At 37.9% G+C, this 15249-nt stretch overlaps 1 protein-coding gene across 4 annotated transcripts in view; it reads right to left on the bottom strand.

Annotated features, from left to right (window-relative positions):
• Positions 1-15249, bottom strand: part of PDE8A (phosphodiesterase 8A) — a 147754-nt gene that overhangs the window by 25758 nt on the left and 106747 nt on the right. For all 4 annotated transcript variants that reach the window (XM_027888926.1, XM_027888927.1, XM_027888928.1 and 1 more), the window contains 7 exons: positions 9247-9303; positions 6631-6821; positions 5404-5460; positions 3961-4018; positions 2417-2505; positions 2104-2182; positions 403-540 (listed from right to left, as the gene is read on the bottom strand). In XM_027888926.1, the coding sequence (XP_027744727.1) occupies positions 403-540; positions 2104-2182; positions 2417-2505; positions 3961-4018; positions 5404-5460; positions 6631-6821; positions 9247-9303 (669 nt within the window). The remainder of the gene's footprint in view (positions 1-402; positions 541-2103; positions 2183-2416; positions 2506-3960; positions 4019-5403; positions 5461-6630; positions 6822-9246; positions 9304-15249) is intronic.

Here is a 15249-nt window from a genome sequence, read left to right on the forward strand (position 1 = left end):
TCTATCTCGCATTGGCCTTTTTAGCCATCAGCGTGCTTGTAGCAAGCGTGGGTAGAGCCCCTCTCAAATCTTCGTTCGCGAAGCCTAGCCATGATGACTTTTCTCATTTACATAGCACTGGATAACTTGTGCATCCATCTAATTTCTCTTGTTTGCTACAAACAGCATAAATTGTAAAGAAACTCAGCAAGTCACTTATTTTCATAAAACAAGTACCTCTTCAAAGCAAGAAAAGAGAAATAAGTCCTTAAAAACACACATTTTTTACTTCCTGTTCTTGTTTTGAATGAGAAAGTTGTAAATGCTACTTTTCTGCGAAGCTGCAAATCACAACGTGTCATCCCTGGACTACAATAACTTTTACAGGTAGCAAATAATAAGTGATACAATGCGATTACTCACCTTTCCTATCTTTATGCAGGAATTAATAGTATCTAGGAAATCAGCTTTTTTTTCATTTATAGGCACTTCTGTTAATTCCTTTTCTATTAGTTCACCTATTTGATAGCCCATCATTGTTTCAAAAGCAGGATTGACGTACTGTGAAACAAAAACAAACAAATACCCATTCAACAGTATACTTAAAGCACAACAGAATCCCCTTCTCTGTTTGCTAAACCGTGGGATCTCTTTCCCAACCTGAAATAAATATCAGCATGTACTGCTCCTGAGAGACGTGCCCACATTTTTTAATTTGTGAAGCAAAATGGGAATGTCCATGCCAGAATAGTTCTGTGGAGTGTGTGCATGTGAGCAAAGAGAAGGAAATTCTGGAAACAGCTGAGTTTAATAATTACATATTAACAGAGTTTAGACAGACAGCATAAATTCCTGAAAAATGGGTTCTGTCAGTTATCAAACATATAAACCTCAAACCTACCTCGGTGTTCCTAAAAATCACAAATTTGACGGTGGGATACCGTAGGAATATTAACTTTATCTATTAGCAAATTCATTGTCTTATTCTATGCAAGGGCCAACCATCACTATTCCCCTGTCCTGGCAAAGTCCAGCCAAGCAGATTGGAAGAAGTGGAATTTAATAAGCACTTTCTCGCTGGAGTGAATGCTACATTTTACTGCAGTTTTGTGGCCCTTGCACAATAAAACTGAAGATTGTTACCGACAGCCCACACCTTCATGACCCTCTCGCTTGCTGAGTTACAGGCACAGCTCCTGTCAAAACAGCATCTGAATGTCTCAAACTTACAGTGTTTTAATATGAGAGAAATGCCCTCTGCTCCTAAAGGTTCCCCCCTAAAGGTTCCTTCCAAAAGGTTCCCCTCCATGTGTGAAAGCCCTGCCCGCTGGAGCTCCAGGACTCCTGCACATGTCAGTTGGCTCATACTCTGGGACTGTCAGCAGAGGGACAAAATTGGGTCTGAAAAAAACATATTTAAAACAACTTCAGGATGTGTTCTGTTATTTTTGTAAAAGGGATGAAGGAGGCACGTCCTGAATTGAAATTGCCAGTGTCAAGATTTGGGTCAAGAAGGTACAATTTATATGAATGTTATAATTCCCAGAGGCTTAGACTCAAGCTCTTTACTGTTAATAAAATCACTCCTCACTGCTTCATGGCTGGGGATGGAACTTTCTAAAGATGATGGTCTTCAGAACTGCAAACCTAAGCAAAATTTCTCTATTTTAAAGAAATTTCTAAGAGAGGATTACATTCAAAAACAGTTGGCCCAAGAATTCTGAGACATCAAATAGTATCAGATTTTAGGGGGAAAAAAGTGTACAATTATTTAAAAAGAATATCCATCAGATTTTCAAGAGCATCAAATTAATACACCATATTTCTGGAAAAGAATGCATACAAGTCAGTGGCTGCATTCATTCTTGATATAAAAGAATCAATCAAAAAATAAAAACAAGAGAGTAAATCCTTATTCATTCAGAAACAACGATCACCCTTAAAATTGACTTGATTTACGAAAGATACTTTAAATGGAGAAAATTCTATTCTACAGCTAAACTCACTTCAATCTTTTAGAACCATTAAGTTAGATTAGATTCTTGTGCTGTAAGAAAGAGTAAGTGTAATCATAGATGAAATAAAATACAGAGCAATTTCTGTATTTTTATAACTGGAACAAACCTGTATTACATGGTCTTCACTTGTGATCTCAATGGCTTCTTGACTTTTCTCTAATGCTGTAAATAATGAATTACACGCCCTGGAGACAAATAAAAAAAAAAAAAAGCATCTCATAAAATTTTATCCTCTTAAGTCTTCTTATATATGACAATAAAGTGTTACAAGTCCATACTGAATAATGTTGTACTTTAACAATTAATGTATTTTCTTCAGCTAACTGCCATTCTATAATTAACCACCATATATAAAATACTCCATTAAGGATGTGGCTGAATTGAAACTTTTTTGATGATGATGTGTTTGGTAAAATTACCTTAGTTTGAACTGTGCCTGTACCTGTCCAAATTCCAGCTGAATCAACTCATTGTAACAGGCCATTCTACTAGAATTTTCTATATATCTCTGCAAATAAAAGGTTAGAAATAGTTAATTAATACACATTTCCGTATTCAAGGGTATGAAGCTCTGTTTTCTTTTGCTTGATGAAGAAGCAAAAAAAGAGAAGACAGGCCAAAAATGAACATACTGTGACACAAGCAACATGAGAAGGCTATTTTTTGGGACTAGTAAAACTTCTTAGGTTACTGCATTTTGAAAAGGTGACTGATCCTCATGGTAATGAGGTTCAAACTGATCTGTTTATTCTCTATGTTTGTTAGGAGAATCAACATATTTTTTAAAAATCTACTTTCAGCTTTCATGCTACTTATATAAAATAAACTGAAAAAACTGTTGTCTCTTGAGGCATCAAAATCTGAGATTATTTTGAGTTTCTAACTGCTAATATTGTAAATTTTCTACGTAGCAGAAAGCAAAATTTCCAGTCAAACACACCTAACATTGGATACAATTACTGATTTTGGGGCTTGCATAGCAATGACCTCAGTATCTTTCATGTTATTTTAAAACTTCTCATATTTACCAGGTATGAGCCTGAATGTTAAATCTTTGTTCATGCTAAACTACCACAGAAGTGGATAGTTTGCAGAGAGGACTGATTATCAAAGGTAAGCCACTACATCAAGGTGCTAAACAAAATTGTCTGTGCTTTGCCATTAGCCCCATCTCCAAGGCTCTGACCATAAATAATTCAGAACCTGTGCTGAATTACTTATGTGCCCCCCTGGAATGACTCTTTTCATTTAAATACCATTATCTTCAGGCTGTAGCTTTTCCTGGATTGGGACCTTACTAGAAATAAGCAGAGGGGTGCAAATGGAACGTGATGGGGTAGCAAAAAATCCAGTGAGCATGGAACCAAATATTCTGAACCACACTGTAAATCAGGCCCATTTTTGTTCCATTGTCAGCTGAATGCAATAAGGAATCCACTTAACTGACACACTAATAAGCATCTTTTTAGTTTAGTTGGAATAGTTGCCAAGGAACAGATTCAATGCAGTACTTTTCGGGTGCCTCCAAACAATAGATAATAGCATTTGACAGGGGCTGAAGCCTGTGTACAGATGTGAATTGGCATTTGATAGAAGAGATTTCCCACAGCACATTGTGTTGTTCCTTGCAAGCTGCTCTCTGGCTCTGCCACAGTCACTACTCAATTTTGTCCATGTCAACTTTTCAAGCAGAGCGTCATATATTTCATCTGAAATAAATGTATAAAGCAGAAAAGTCTCGGCACCCCTTTTACGGTCCTGAGAACATCCACCTACTCAGCATTATTCTAATTCTACTGGTGTGCAGTGTTCAGAATTGGGACCTGTAGGAATGAGCAGCATTAACGGGATCTACAGGTTGGATCACTGACGCAAACGGGGACTGAACCAAACTTCTGGAGAGTTTCTTGCATGAAAATTCTGAAATATCAGAGCAACCCAGGAGAGTATTGCACACACATACCCTTGTGAAGCCAGCAGAGATCAGGGGCAATATTGATGACTCTTCACGATCAGTATGCCTTTGAGAAAAGGATAATAAAGTCAGAGATTATTTTTGTAATCAACTGAGGCCAAATTTCACAATCCATTGACGTACTTGTACCCCAGATGTCATACCAAGGCTAATACTGCTAGATCCTTACAGGATGTAGGAGTAAAATATATATTTTGTGGGTTTTAATAAGCTTTCATCTTTGGCTGGAGAATTCAAAATGTTATTTTCCTTGATGCACCTAAGGTGCTGCTGACACCACAAAAAACCTAATGCTTCAAGGAAACCAAGCAATGAGCTAGGTTGCCAGACTATTCCTACTTTTTCTGGTACTGGATTGTTGTTTATGCTGTCCTTAGCCAGAGATGCACTCAAAAGTCTATACAGCCAAAGTTTTAGGAAATTCCCTATCTGAGTGTACCAAATCTTATATGGGCATCTCAAGACGTCTGAATGAGGACGGATTCGCTAATGTTGCCTACTCAGTGCCTTCCACTTTGGGAAAACATATTCCTAAATTAAGTACCTGAATAATTTTGAAAAGCTTGGCCACACTAACTGTTAAAAGACACTCCAACGTATGTGAATGTATGGCTGGAATCTGGAAGAAAGGCCACTATGTTAAGTTTCAGTCACTGAGCAGACTGAAGCTTTTATTTATGCGTGAAGTTTCAGATCTTGAAATGTTTAGTTATGGTCTTTTGTTTGCTAGAGATGGTGGTATATATTTAACGGGGAATTTCAACACCTCATAATTAGTTTTCAGAATTTATGTTTTCTGAGAAACGGCTACTCCCAAAATCGTATTTTGAGGAAATTGTCTTCCAGTTATTTCATTTCAGACTAAATATATTGATTTTTTTTTTGCATTATTTTATAATATATAAGTGATGTTTTCAGAGGAGGAGGGAAAAAGCATATGTAGTGCTTTACTAAGATGTCATAACATAGTTTGTCTTGCTTTTAGAACTTCTGTGGTCAGATGATACTTTGTGCTGATCAAATTGTACTGATCAAATTGTTCTGTACCTTTTTTCACAACATAGCAGGTTTCCTGTTTGTGCTGAGATTAACCATATTAAAAGGCAGATCAAGAAAGGTTCAAAATACAGATCTGGGAGACATTCTATGCAGAAGTTGTTTGAAACATACTCTGAAAGCCTGCAATGATCAGCAGAGTGGAAAAAAACCCAAAACCCAAAGTGAGACCTCTTTAATAAAAATCAGAAATGAAAAAAAAAAATTCCTGTCTCAATCCTGGGGTCAAGCATGGGGAAAACTCTATGTGGTACAGCTAGTTATTACTAGCCCAGTAAGAAGTTCTAATTCAAGTCTTTTAATGTAGTATTTACTTTTAAAATGATAGGATTTACACTTTTGATCACACGTGAAAGTAAAGATATGAGTATTTACCTTTGTACTACACAAATAATGACTGTATTTTCTGAGGCTTTCGTTGTTCTGATAGACCTTTAAATAAAAAGCAAATAATTTAAATTTTTTTAAGTTCACATTTCAGAAATCATGACTTTACAGAATATTCACTCAGTACTTTTCTTAAAAGGTCTCTTTTAAATCATTTAACAACAAAACAAAAATCAAATCCCAAGCCTGCTGCTAAGAAAGGAGAATAAATTCAGCAATACCTGAGACTCCACGAACACAGATTATTCTAAAACTCAAATAGTCTCAGTGGGGGAACAGCAAAAATTCTCCACTCTGAAATGGCTTATAATGGACTTGTTTGAAGGACTCACCCATTTCAGGTGTGTTTTACTTTATTCTGGGGCAGAATGGTAAACATGGGAGAAGGGGAACAGCGCTGATACCTAGAGTTTTCCTGACAAAGATCTTATCTAGCTCCTTCAGTTTAGCAAGAAGAGCCCTTGTCCCAGTGCCCTGACCCTGCCACGCTCACCCAGGGTACAAACCCTGACCTGCCACCCCCACCCCACAGCCTGTTATTCAGTCTAGACACATTCCCAAGGGGTATTTCACTGGAAAGTCACTGAAGCAAGGCACCACTGCCTGTCAAGTCGCTGTGGAGAGACTCAGAAAGGCAAACCCTTTTCTCTTTTTTTCATACTTCACAGCAGTTTCAAAAAGTATTTTTGGAATCAGATTGCAACTTTGCTCTTCATAACATATTTTCAAATGTTGTAGGTATGGAAACACAGACACCAAACATTGCTTGTTTGCAACTGGGGTTGCTCAACAGCAAGTAACATTGCAAAAAAATTAGAACATTCGTGAACTGAATGCATTAATTGAACTGCTTGGTGACACATGCTATCTTTGCAGTTGATTTAGTGTGCAAACAAGGAACCAGGTATTTGGGAATAAAAAAAAACTAACAAAAGGAAAACAAGCAAAACCCCCAACAGTTCACTATGGCAAGAAAATTTCTAAGCTGTGGCTCCGAGCCAGATCGAGCTTCAGACACCCTAGCACATAACCAAAAATGCTGCTGCTATCAGATGTAAAGCACTGAGGTAATACTATTGATGCTCTCAGTGCACACCTGTCCAGAAAAGTATATCGATGATCAATAGTTTATAAAAAGGTCATATAAAAGCAAAAAAACTTTGATGATGTGTTAACTATATTGTTAAGCATTAATTACACTGACACGGTGCTTACCTGCATAACGCTTCTGCATCAAAGTATCTGGAATGTCTATGGTCAATAATGATAATGTCATGGTGTTTATCTAGAAAGCTTTCTAGTGCAGACTGAGGTGTCCTGGCAATGTTACATCGAAATCCAGCTTTCTCACACCCCCAACGGAACCCATTACTCTGCTCGTCTTCCTCAGCAAACACTAGAAGTACCTGGGTTAAAGGCAAACAATGAAGAATTACAGACAAATCTTACATATACAGTATAGAGATTCTGTGACTTTTGTCTATTCTCAACATGTTTTTTAAAGCCACTTCCAAGGCTTAAACCTTGATCTGTTTTTAACAGAATTTCTTTCTACAGACCACTGCTGTTTTATAATTGTCTGTGTAAAGAGGTGTTTCAAGTGGATAAAACAAGTTTGCCAGAACCACATACATCCACATGGGGGGAACAAGTTTGGGAAGTGTCTGTCTTGTTATTATCTACAAAGAGAGTTTAGGCAACCAGTTGAGACTAGGTGCCTGTGTTTCAGCCAATGTACATGAACTTGCTCTTGCAAGTCAACTTCACTGAAACCGTCTCACATGCAAGAATTTTCTTGGGTTTCATTTTTCTTGGATCATATTCTAGAAAAGGGAAAAAAAAGGCCATGGTTTCATCTTGTGTGAATCACTACTCAACGGTGCTTCAAAAGCACGATGAAAAATGTGCTTTCCTTTTTATCTCACCCTAGTTCCCCAAAGCACTAGATGCTGCCCACCCTGTGGGGTTTCTGGAAATTACAGACAGGCTGGTCTGAATGAAATCAAGCCAGACTCAAATCATAAAAGTACCTCTATATATGGAGTATGTCCCTGTGTGACTTCTACACAAAGCTGTCCATGGGATTTATATCACAGAAGGAGATTACCATAGTTGAAATCCAGAAGTGGAAGCCAGATCTATGAGCCAGTATTTGTTTTGTGCCTAACTTACTGTGTGATTGCCTAATCTCTCTGAGCCTTTCTAAAATCAATACGATACCTGTGTACTAAAAGTATGATAAGGCCCAATTATTTTAAAATTTATTCCAAATTCTAGGATTTAAAACAGTACAGAAGATAAACATAAAGTCTGCTAAGGAGGACTCTTACTGATATGATTGTGCTTTGCATCAGAATAATGTTTTGCAGAGGAAAACTTCTTTTGCCTGAAAGAATACAGCGTGGCAGACTATAGATCTGTGGTGTGTTGTTTTGGGGATCACTCAGTACATGCAGCCTTTCAGGAAAGATGGACAACTAGACCAGCATTTGGTCTATTGTCCCAAGACACCAATCTTTCAGTAATTTAATCAAGCCACACTTAGATATATGCTTCGGTCAGACAATAGTATGGAGCATACACAACTCACACCACATCCCATTGCTGTTTATCTTCTGGATGATTTCAGGAACTCCAGTGCTAGTTATACTTTGGACCAGGTTGGTGAAATGTCTACCAGTAAATCTTAACATTTCCATGTACTGCATATTTTTGTAAGACTAAAGGACTTTGTACTCGCTGATTTCAGGTTCCTTTTATAGCAACCTGCAAAACTGATTGCAAAGACATGTCATAGTTTGGGTTATATTTAGTGAAGTAATTTACAATACTCCTTAAGAGGGGAAAAAAAGTTTTCAGCAGTAGCACAGAAAGTCAGCAGATCTGAGCTGTATGATTGACTCTGGCACAAATGTGATGTTGTTCAACTTCTCTCTCTCTCATACCTGCCAGCTATATTACCAGGATAAACCAGGAGCATTTCAGAGTGGCCTATGACTGGGCAAAAGTGATAAAATCATTAATAACAATACAGGAGGCAGAAAATTCAAGGAATGTTTCTTATTTACACTTGGGGAACATCTGGATGAGCATGTTCTAAATTCTGACGTTGGATAACACTATTGTCTGTTTTGAAAATAGCTCAGGAAGATGCTGAACTGCAGTTATGTTCTTAGGTTCACATTGCTTTCACTGAGGAGTTTTCCAATTACTGGCTGAGGAATATCTTGGATGGTTAATGGTTCAGTATGCCTTGGCATATGGGAGAATTTTCAAAGGAAGTCCAAAGGAGTCATGTTATCTGCAAACCTCATACCCACTCCAGACAAACTAAGGGCACAACTGACATAAGACCTTTATTAATAAAGAGACAAAGGAGGATTAATTAATGTCAGTCAGCAACAAACACCAAAAAAACAAGCTCACTTCATATCTTCTGTAATGTTGCAAGTTTTGTTAATGCTAGCAATAATTCTGGTATATTTGACCTTGACAGGGTATTTGGCTTAGTATCAGTTTGAAGAGATTTTGTTTAAGAATTGACTACCAGTAAAATACAAAATGAGGCACTCACTAAATCGATTACAAGCTAACAGATGGCAAAGAATAGATAGCTCTGTTTTTATGAGCTGAGAGATGGCTGGAGAAAACAGGTAGGGTTTTTAGGATATCACATAAAATGTCAAGGTAAAAATCTGTTCTGTGCACATTATCACTTGATAAAAATGCTCTGTGAAGATCTCTATACCCTGAAAAATTCCAGTCATAAATTTTAAGCTGACATTTGTGATGTTTTAGAAATCAAGACTTCAGTTTGAACTGTTGTGTTACCTGAAGTTGATCTTGATGAAGTCTCATAGGGCCAAACTGCACATCTGTTACTGGTGCCTAGAAGAAATAAGGGATATTATTAATGCATTACACCTAAGGAAGAAGAAAAATTATCTCTGTTATAGAAGACATTTAGTATCTACTACTGTCTCAGGGATATATTGTTATCATTATGATGCTGCTTCTTCATGAGTGTCTTATTCTGCTATTGTAAATTTATATGCTAAACTGCATTAATAGAAATCAACACGCTACTCTTTAATTCTTTATTTTAATTATTGTTATTTTAAACATAATGTACTGGATTAGTCATGAAAATGTTTAAAAATTCCTTCAAGTCCAAAAAAGCATTAAATCTCCAGGAGAAAGGCAAAAATATGCAATTCTGCCCTTAGAATTTCACGTGGAATAGACAACCACAGTAATTTCATTTCTCCAAGAGCATTTTTCTGCATTCTCTCCTTCCCACCCAGCCCCTCCAGAGAGGGTTCCAGAACTCAGATGTTTGTACTTGATGAAGCAATGCAGCTTTTCGTTGAAAAACCCTGCAAAACCACTGTCATATGTCATGCTTTCTACATGTCAGCAATTCCCACATCAGATTCTGATCAAGTAACACAGGCAAACAGTTTAGCTTAGGATGTATGAACTAAGCTGGGATCTTTCCCCCTCACATGTCCCTTCATGGAAAGGAGGGCAATGACGAGAAGTGCTGTTTATCACAACTGCTCCTCTTTTATATCATTAATCATTAATTCCAGCTTGAACATGAATGACTCTTCAAGTGGTATAAGATAAGACTTTCTAAAGTAGTTAAACACATAAATACAGAGGGAGACTCTAATAGGATTACACAGGTTTGGTTCTTTGGGAATTCCAACAAGGCAAATATCAGCACTTTCAAAGGTGCTTAAATATTTTTCACCTCTTGTCCCAGAAATGAAAACTAAAAAGCAGGAATAGCAATGTTCCCAATTCAGAATAAGAAACAGAGACCAATCAACAGCCCTTGGAGTCACATAAACTCTTCAAAAGTAACTGGAGAAAGAAAGCAGAAGAAAATAATTTTTGGCAATGCAGTAAACGGAAGACATCTCTGGATTCAAATGTGCAAAGAAAAGAGGTGTTGAGCACAAAGGTGGCATTTTTACATTGTTCTTTTTCAATATTAAAACCACACTTGAAGATCAGATTTATTGCTTTACAGCCCGGAATTTTTCCATAAAGTAATTTTAAAGAATCATCAGCACATCCCACAGAAAAACTTTCAGAATTGCACGCTTCACTCTTTTTATGACCTTACTGCTCCATTGCTCAGCCCTCAGAGTTTCTCATGTGTGGTTTTATTTATTTATCAACTTGGAAGTCATCACTGCAACATTAAACAAGCAAGAAACATGAGACCAGGAAAAATGGCAACCTAGTGCCTGCAAAAAAATCCAGGAACCAATGTTTGTCCATCTTGCTTAAGAGGGCCTTTAAGAGCTGATGTTATAATGACATGGAGGGGTTTCAGATTTACTAAGTCATTCTGGTCAGATCAGATTAGTTTAAATACTCTCCAGTCTTTTTTTTTTTTTTTTTTTTTTTTTCCTAATTTTGAGACCAAAAATCTCTCTTCAGTTGGAAAACTCAAGCTGCTTTATTATCCCTTGTGGCCCATCATCCAATTATTCAAAATCCGCACTAGAAAACAGCGAATACTTCTGCTGATAATGCACACAGCAGGAGGGAATTCATCTCTTTGCACCAGGGTTACTGGTTTTATAGCACTGACAGTAGTAACTGCTTATCTGAATCAGTAAATCAGCAGAAACACCTGAAGGACTCGGAGAGAGAATGTCTATTGAGTAAGACATGCCTTTTTACAGTCTCTGTCCATAACTGTACTTCAAATCAAATCCTGACACATTTTTTTGAACACTCCACCTGCCAGCATAAAACAGCAAGAGTTTCCAGCGTCACTGACTGACGGGCCTGAGATGAACTTCACTGGCATCTGAGGGGATGCAAAATCCCATCTACCAGGCTAGTGTACACTTGGGACTATCAGTCCCAGTCCAAGGGGAATTTTAACACAGGAGATAAAGCCAGTATTGTCAGTTACTGTTTCTCAGATGCTTCTTTCTTTTAAAAAGTTTGTGAATGAATAGTCATCAATGGTATAGTCATCAAATAGTATTAAAAGGACTGAGTCTGAAAACCACTCTTCTGCCAGAAATCTGTGGCTATTGCAGCACTGAAAGCACCTGCCTGTTCACCATTTAAACTTAAATCACAAGAACTGCCCAAATGAGATAAATTGTCTTGTTACACATTAACTTGCTGTCCTGAATAGAAGAAAAACCCCTTCTGTGTCTCAGCTGGAAAATTTTGGTGAACTCCAGTTAATTTTTAATCCCTTTGAAATCTGTTCAAATAACTTGATTAATCATTTCAACTTTTTTGTGTGCTGCTGGTAGCACTGCAAAGTAACATGGTGATTAAGCACTGTGTCAAAAATCAAGGCTTCAGCAAGGATTAGCAGAAACTCTCAACTACCAGTGAACTAAATGAGCTTTAAAAATACCTCTGATGCTGCAAGCTTATAACAAAACCAAACTAGCCAAAGCTGACATGTATAGTAACTGCATAAACACATCTTTATCCACTCACACCTTTTTCTACTTCTTCCCTGAAATTTCTTTCCTAGTTGAAAAACAAAAGCCCGAGTACATTTCCAGATTGGCAGACACGACTTACACATGTGACAGCCTTCCAGGCAGGCACAGATTGGTAAGAAAGTGTATGAAAAGGCAGAGGTAGAACTAGTTATAGATTCCTGGAATTGACTGTGATAGGGCTGGGTCCATTGCCAAAGAGCTGCTGACGCAAACCTAAGAGCAGCATATGTGACTGTGGCTACTTCAAATGCTTACACATAGCAATTGCAGCCCTTTTACATTCTCTGACCCGCTGAACTGCTGCTGGTAGCGCTTATTTTCCCTCAAATTTGCCTGTCTGGTTTGAACACTGTAGTTTCTGTCCCGTGGAACGAGTCCTGGCCCTGGCACAAAGCGAGATCCGTCCCAAGGCAATGGCATCAGCCACATGTGATTGACAGCTGTCAACGGGGAGGTCACCTACTGACTGCTGAGAGCAGCTCAAGACTCCCCAGAAATCATCTCTGTGTTGTAGCAGCCAAGTTGCAAACACTGAAATTGTTGATAGAAATAGTTCATCTTTCCAGTGTCCTGAGAAAAGTGAATGTTTGGTAAATAAAAACAACTGAAATAAGCTTTAAAAACACAGATCCAAACAACTGTGACTGATCTGATTAAAGTACAACAAACTCCATATGACCTGATATAACCTGGTAAAGTACTTCTTGCTATGAGTCATTCTTCATATTTTACCAGAACAGAGTCTAGAGGAATGGTTTTTTTTTTTTTCTTCCTACAGCTAGAAAAACTTTAAATTAATTTGCTAAATGAATAAATCCAGAAAGAAATAAAGGGTGGATATAAAGCCAGCTTGATTCACATGCACCCTGTGGTGATAAACTGCCTGCCTGGCATGTGGGACACATCAAAGCAGCCCACAGGTCTCCTATTTGCTAGAGGTCTCATATCTTGGTTTTCTCCAAAATGTCTCTTACCACAACCAATTTGAGAGGACAGCAAACCTCCTAAACTTTTGGGCAGAGTCAGCCCCCCCAAAAAACCTTCAGCTATTAATTTCCATGCAATATTCCTGCTATGGAGGGGCAAACACATTCTATCTGGAGGCTGACTTTCTTAAGACACTTCTTTTTGTGGGATGCACATCTCAGGGTAACCCTCTGCTGCAGCATCACCCACTCATGAGAAGGCTGGCAGGGAGCTGCTGGCATCCTGGGGAATCTTCTCTGAAATCCACAACTGCTCCATCACTTCCCTTCTGCCACAGATGGAGCTGGACAGATGACAGGAGTGACTCTTCCCCTGGCCTGGAATCACCGTGCACAGCCCTGGCCTCCTGCTGGTACCGCTCCCTCAAGGGCAGCTGGGAGCACTTCTGCTCCTGCTGCTCCTCTCACCTTTCCCAGGTTAGCATTTGCAGGAGGAAATGGTCAACTTATTTTTCCTCCAACTGACTTGAACAAAGAGGTGACATAAACTTCTGCTGAATGGATTGCAGATGGAAACTGCTGCTGTAGGACTAATATGAGCATTCAGCTCTCAGCAGAGAATTTCTGTCAGCAGCATAACACTAAGCAATTGCCTCTTCAAATGAAGGCTCTGACTCACTACAATATATGGTACAGATAACTCCAATGATTAGACATGTAACTTCATTGCTGGTCTTAATGGACTACAGTCCACAAAATTCATCATTTTACTCAGATCAATATTTTAGGACATCACCAAAAATTCTTATCTAATTGCAAAAACATATTTAAATTTTCTACATATACTAGGTACATGATATGGATCTGCACGAGTTGACTCATCAAAAAGATCTGACATGAATAAGATATGCTGGGAGCCACAGAACTGTTAACATAAACTGAATACTGATAATTCTAGGAAAAACAAAGAGATTCGTTTTACAAAGGAAACAATATGCTTTCTCTTAACCTGCCATTTTAAGCACAGATTTATCATCCAAGAAAATGAAAGCCCAAATTAACTCATAGACTTATACCATACCTTAAAATTTAATGGATTCAGGTTCTATTGGCTGAAGAAATTTGAATTTTGCATGATAATACACTTTCTTGGAAAACTTAGCCAAATCCTTCTGGATGCTGAAAGCTGGAAAATAACCCACTCCCTATAAACTGGTATGACAAGATCCAGGATCTTGTCCACCCAGGTCATACCAGGGTAGTGCTCTGTCTCCACAGAGAGGGGCTTTGTGACTTGGTGTGGCTCTCATTTCTGGGCAATAAAGTCTTCATAGTCAGGATCAGGTTTTCACAATTCACATTTTAATTTGCTTACAGTAATCTTTATCACTTTCTGAAATATATGAATACTAATCCAATCTATGGTCATTTACCTATTTCTTTCTCTGTAGAAATCTACCTAAGTAGGTAATTTAAGACTTAGCTTCCTATTTTCCATGCACTTTCTGTGAGACACTGAACATCACTGTTCATGTCTTCCTTGCAAACTTTGCTAGCACTCTGCTGCTACAAACTCAGCATTGGTACAACTAACTTAAAATGCTGTCTGAGCAGATCTTCCAAAGGGGCACAACTGTTCAGAACATAAAATTAATTTTACAGTCGACAGATTGAATTCTGACCTGGTTAGCAACAGTGAAAGTCAGAGTAATTCCACCAAATACAAAGAATATATCCTATATTTACTTCAGTGTAAACAAACTGTGAGTCTGGCCCTATGCAGCTCCTTCTTTTGTTCTTTGAAGGCCACAAGAGTTTGAATAAAGAATAAGAGAGAATAAAGAGCCCAAGGTTTTTGCCTTTGCTCAATAGATTCAAGGACAAAGCTAAGCCTGGCTTTCAAAGACCCTATGCTGTACAGAGTCAGTTTATTCTTTGCCACAAAACAAAGACGTGAGTTTTGAAAAGCTATTAAAATTTATCAAAACCTCAATGTAGATGAAACTTGTTAATTCTAGCCCTTAATATTTTTTTCTATTTCTGTTTCATAAAAGATGTAGAAAAATGTCACAGACTCTGAATTCACATAATGCACCATTTTGACTCAGTGCTTTGATAAAATCTAGCATTTAGATTAATCTAAATCGGGTTCCCACTGATGCATCTCTCTCAACAAAACAATACAGATTTATATCTATATTACAAGATACAGAACACCTGAGGTTTTATTCTGGTATAATTTTCCTTTTATCTTTTCTATTTCAGATTGATTCCTGGAAGAATTACCTACAGTGCTGCCAAATAACGATACAGCAGACAATAAGTGATGGGGTAACACACCCTCTGTTTTTTTTAATCTGTCTCTTGTTTTATACCCGTTGTGAACCAGTTTTACATAAATGAACTCCTGAGGA

Source organism: Empidonax traillii, unplaced genomic scaffold, assembly GCF_003031625.1.
Source record: "Empidonax traillii isolate 1590-97213 ecotype Southwest subspecies unplaced genomic scaffold, ASM303162v1 scaffold248:size1534464, whole genome shotgun sequence".
NCBI classification, from domain to species: Eukaryota; Metazoa; Chordata; class Aves; order Passeriformes; family Tyrannidae; genus Empidonax; species Empidonax traillii.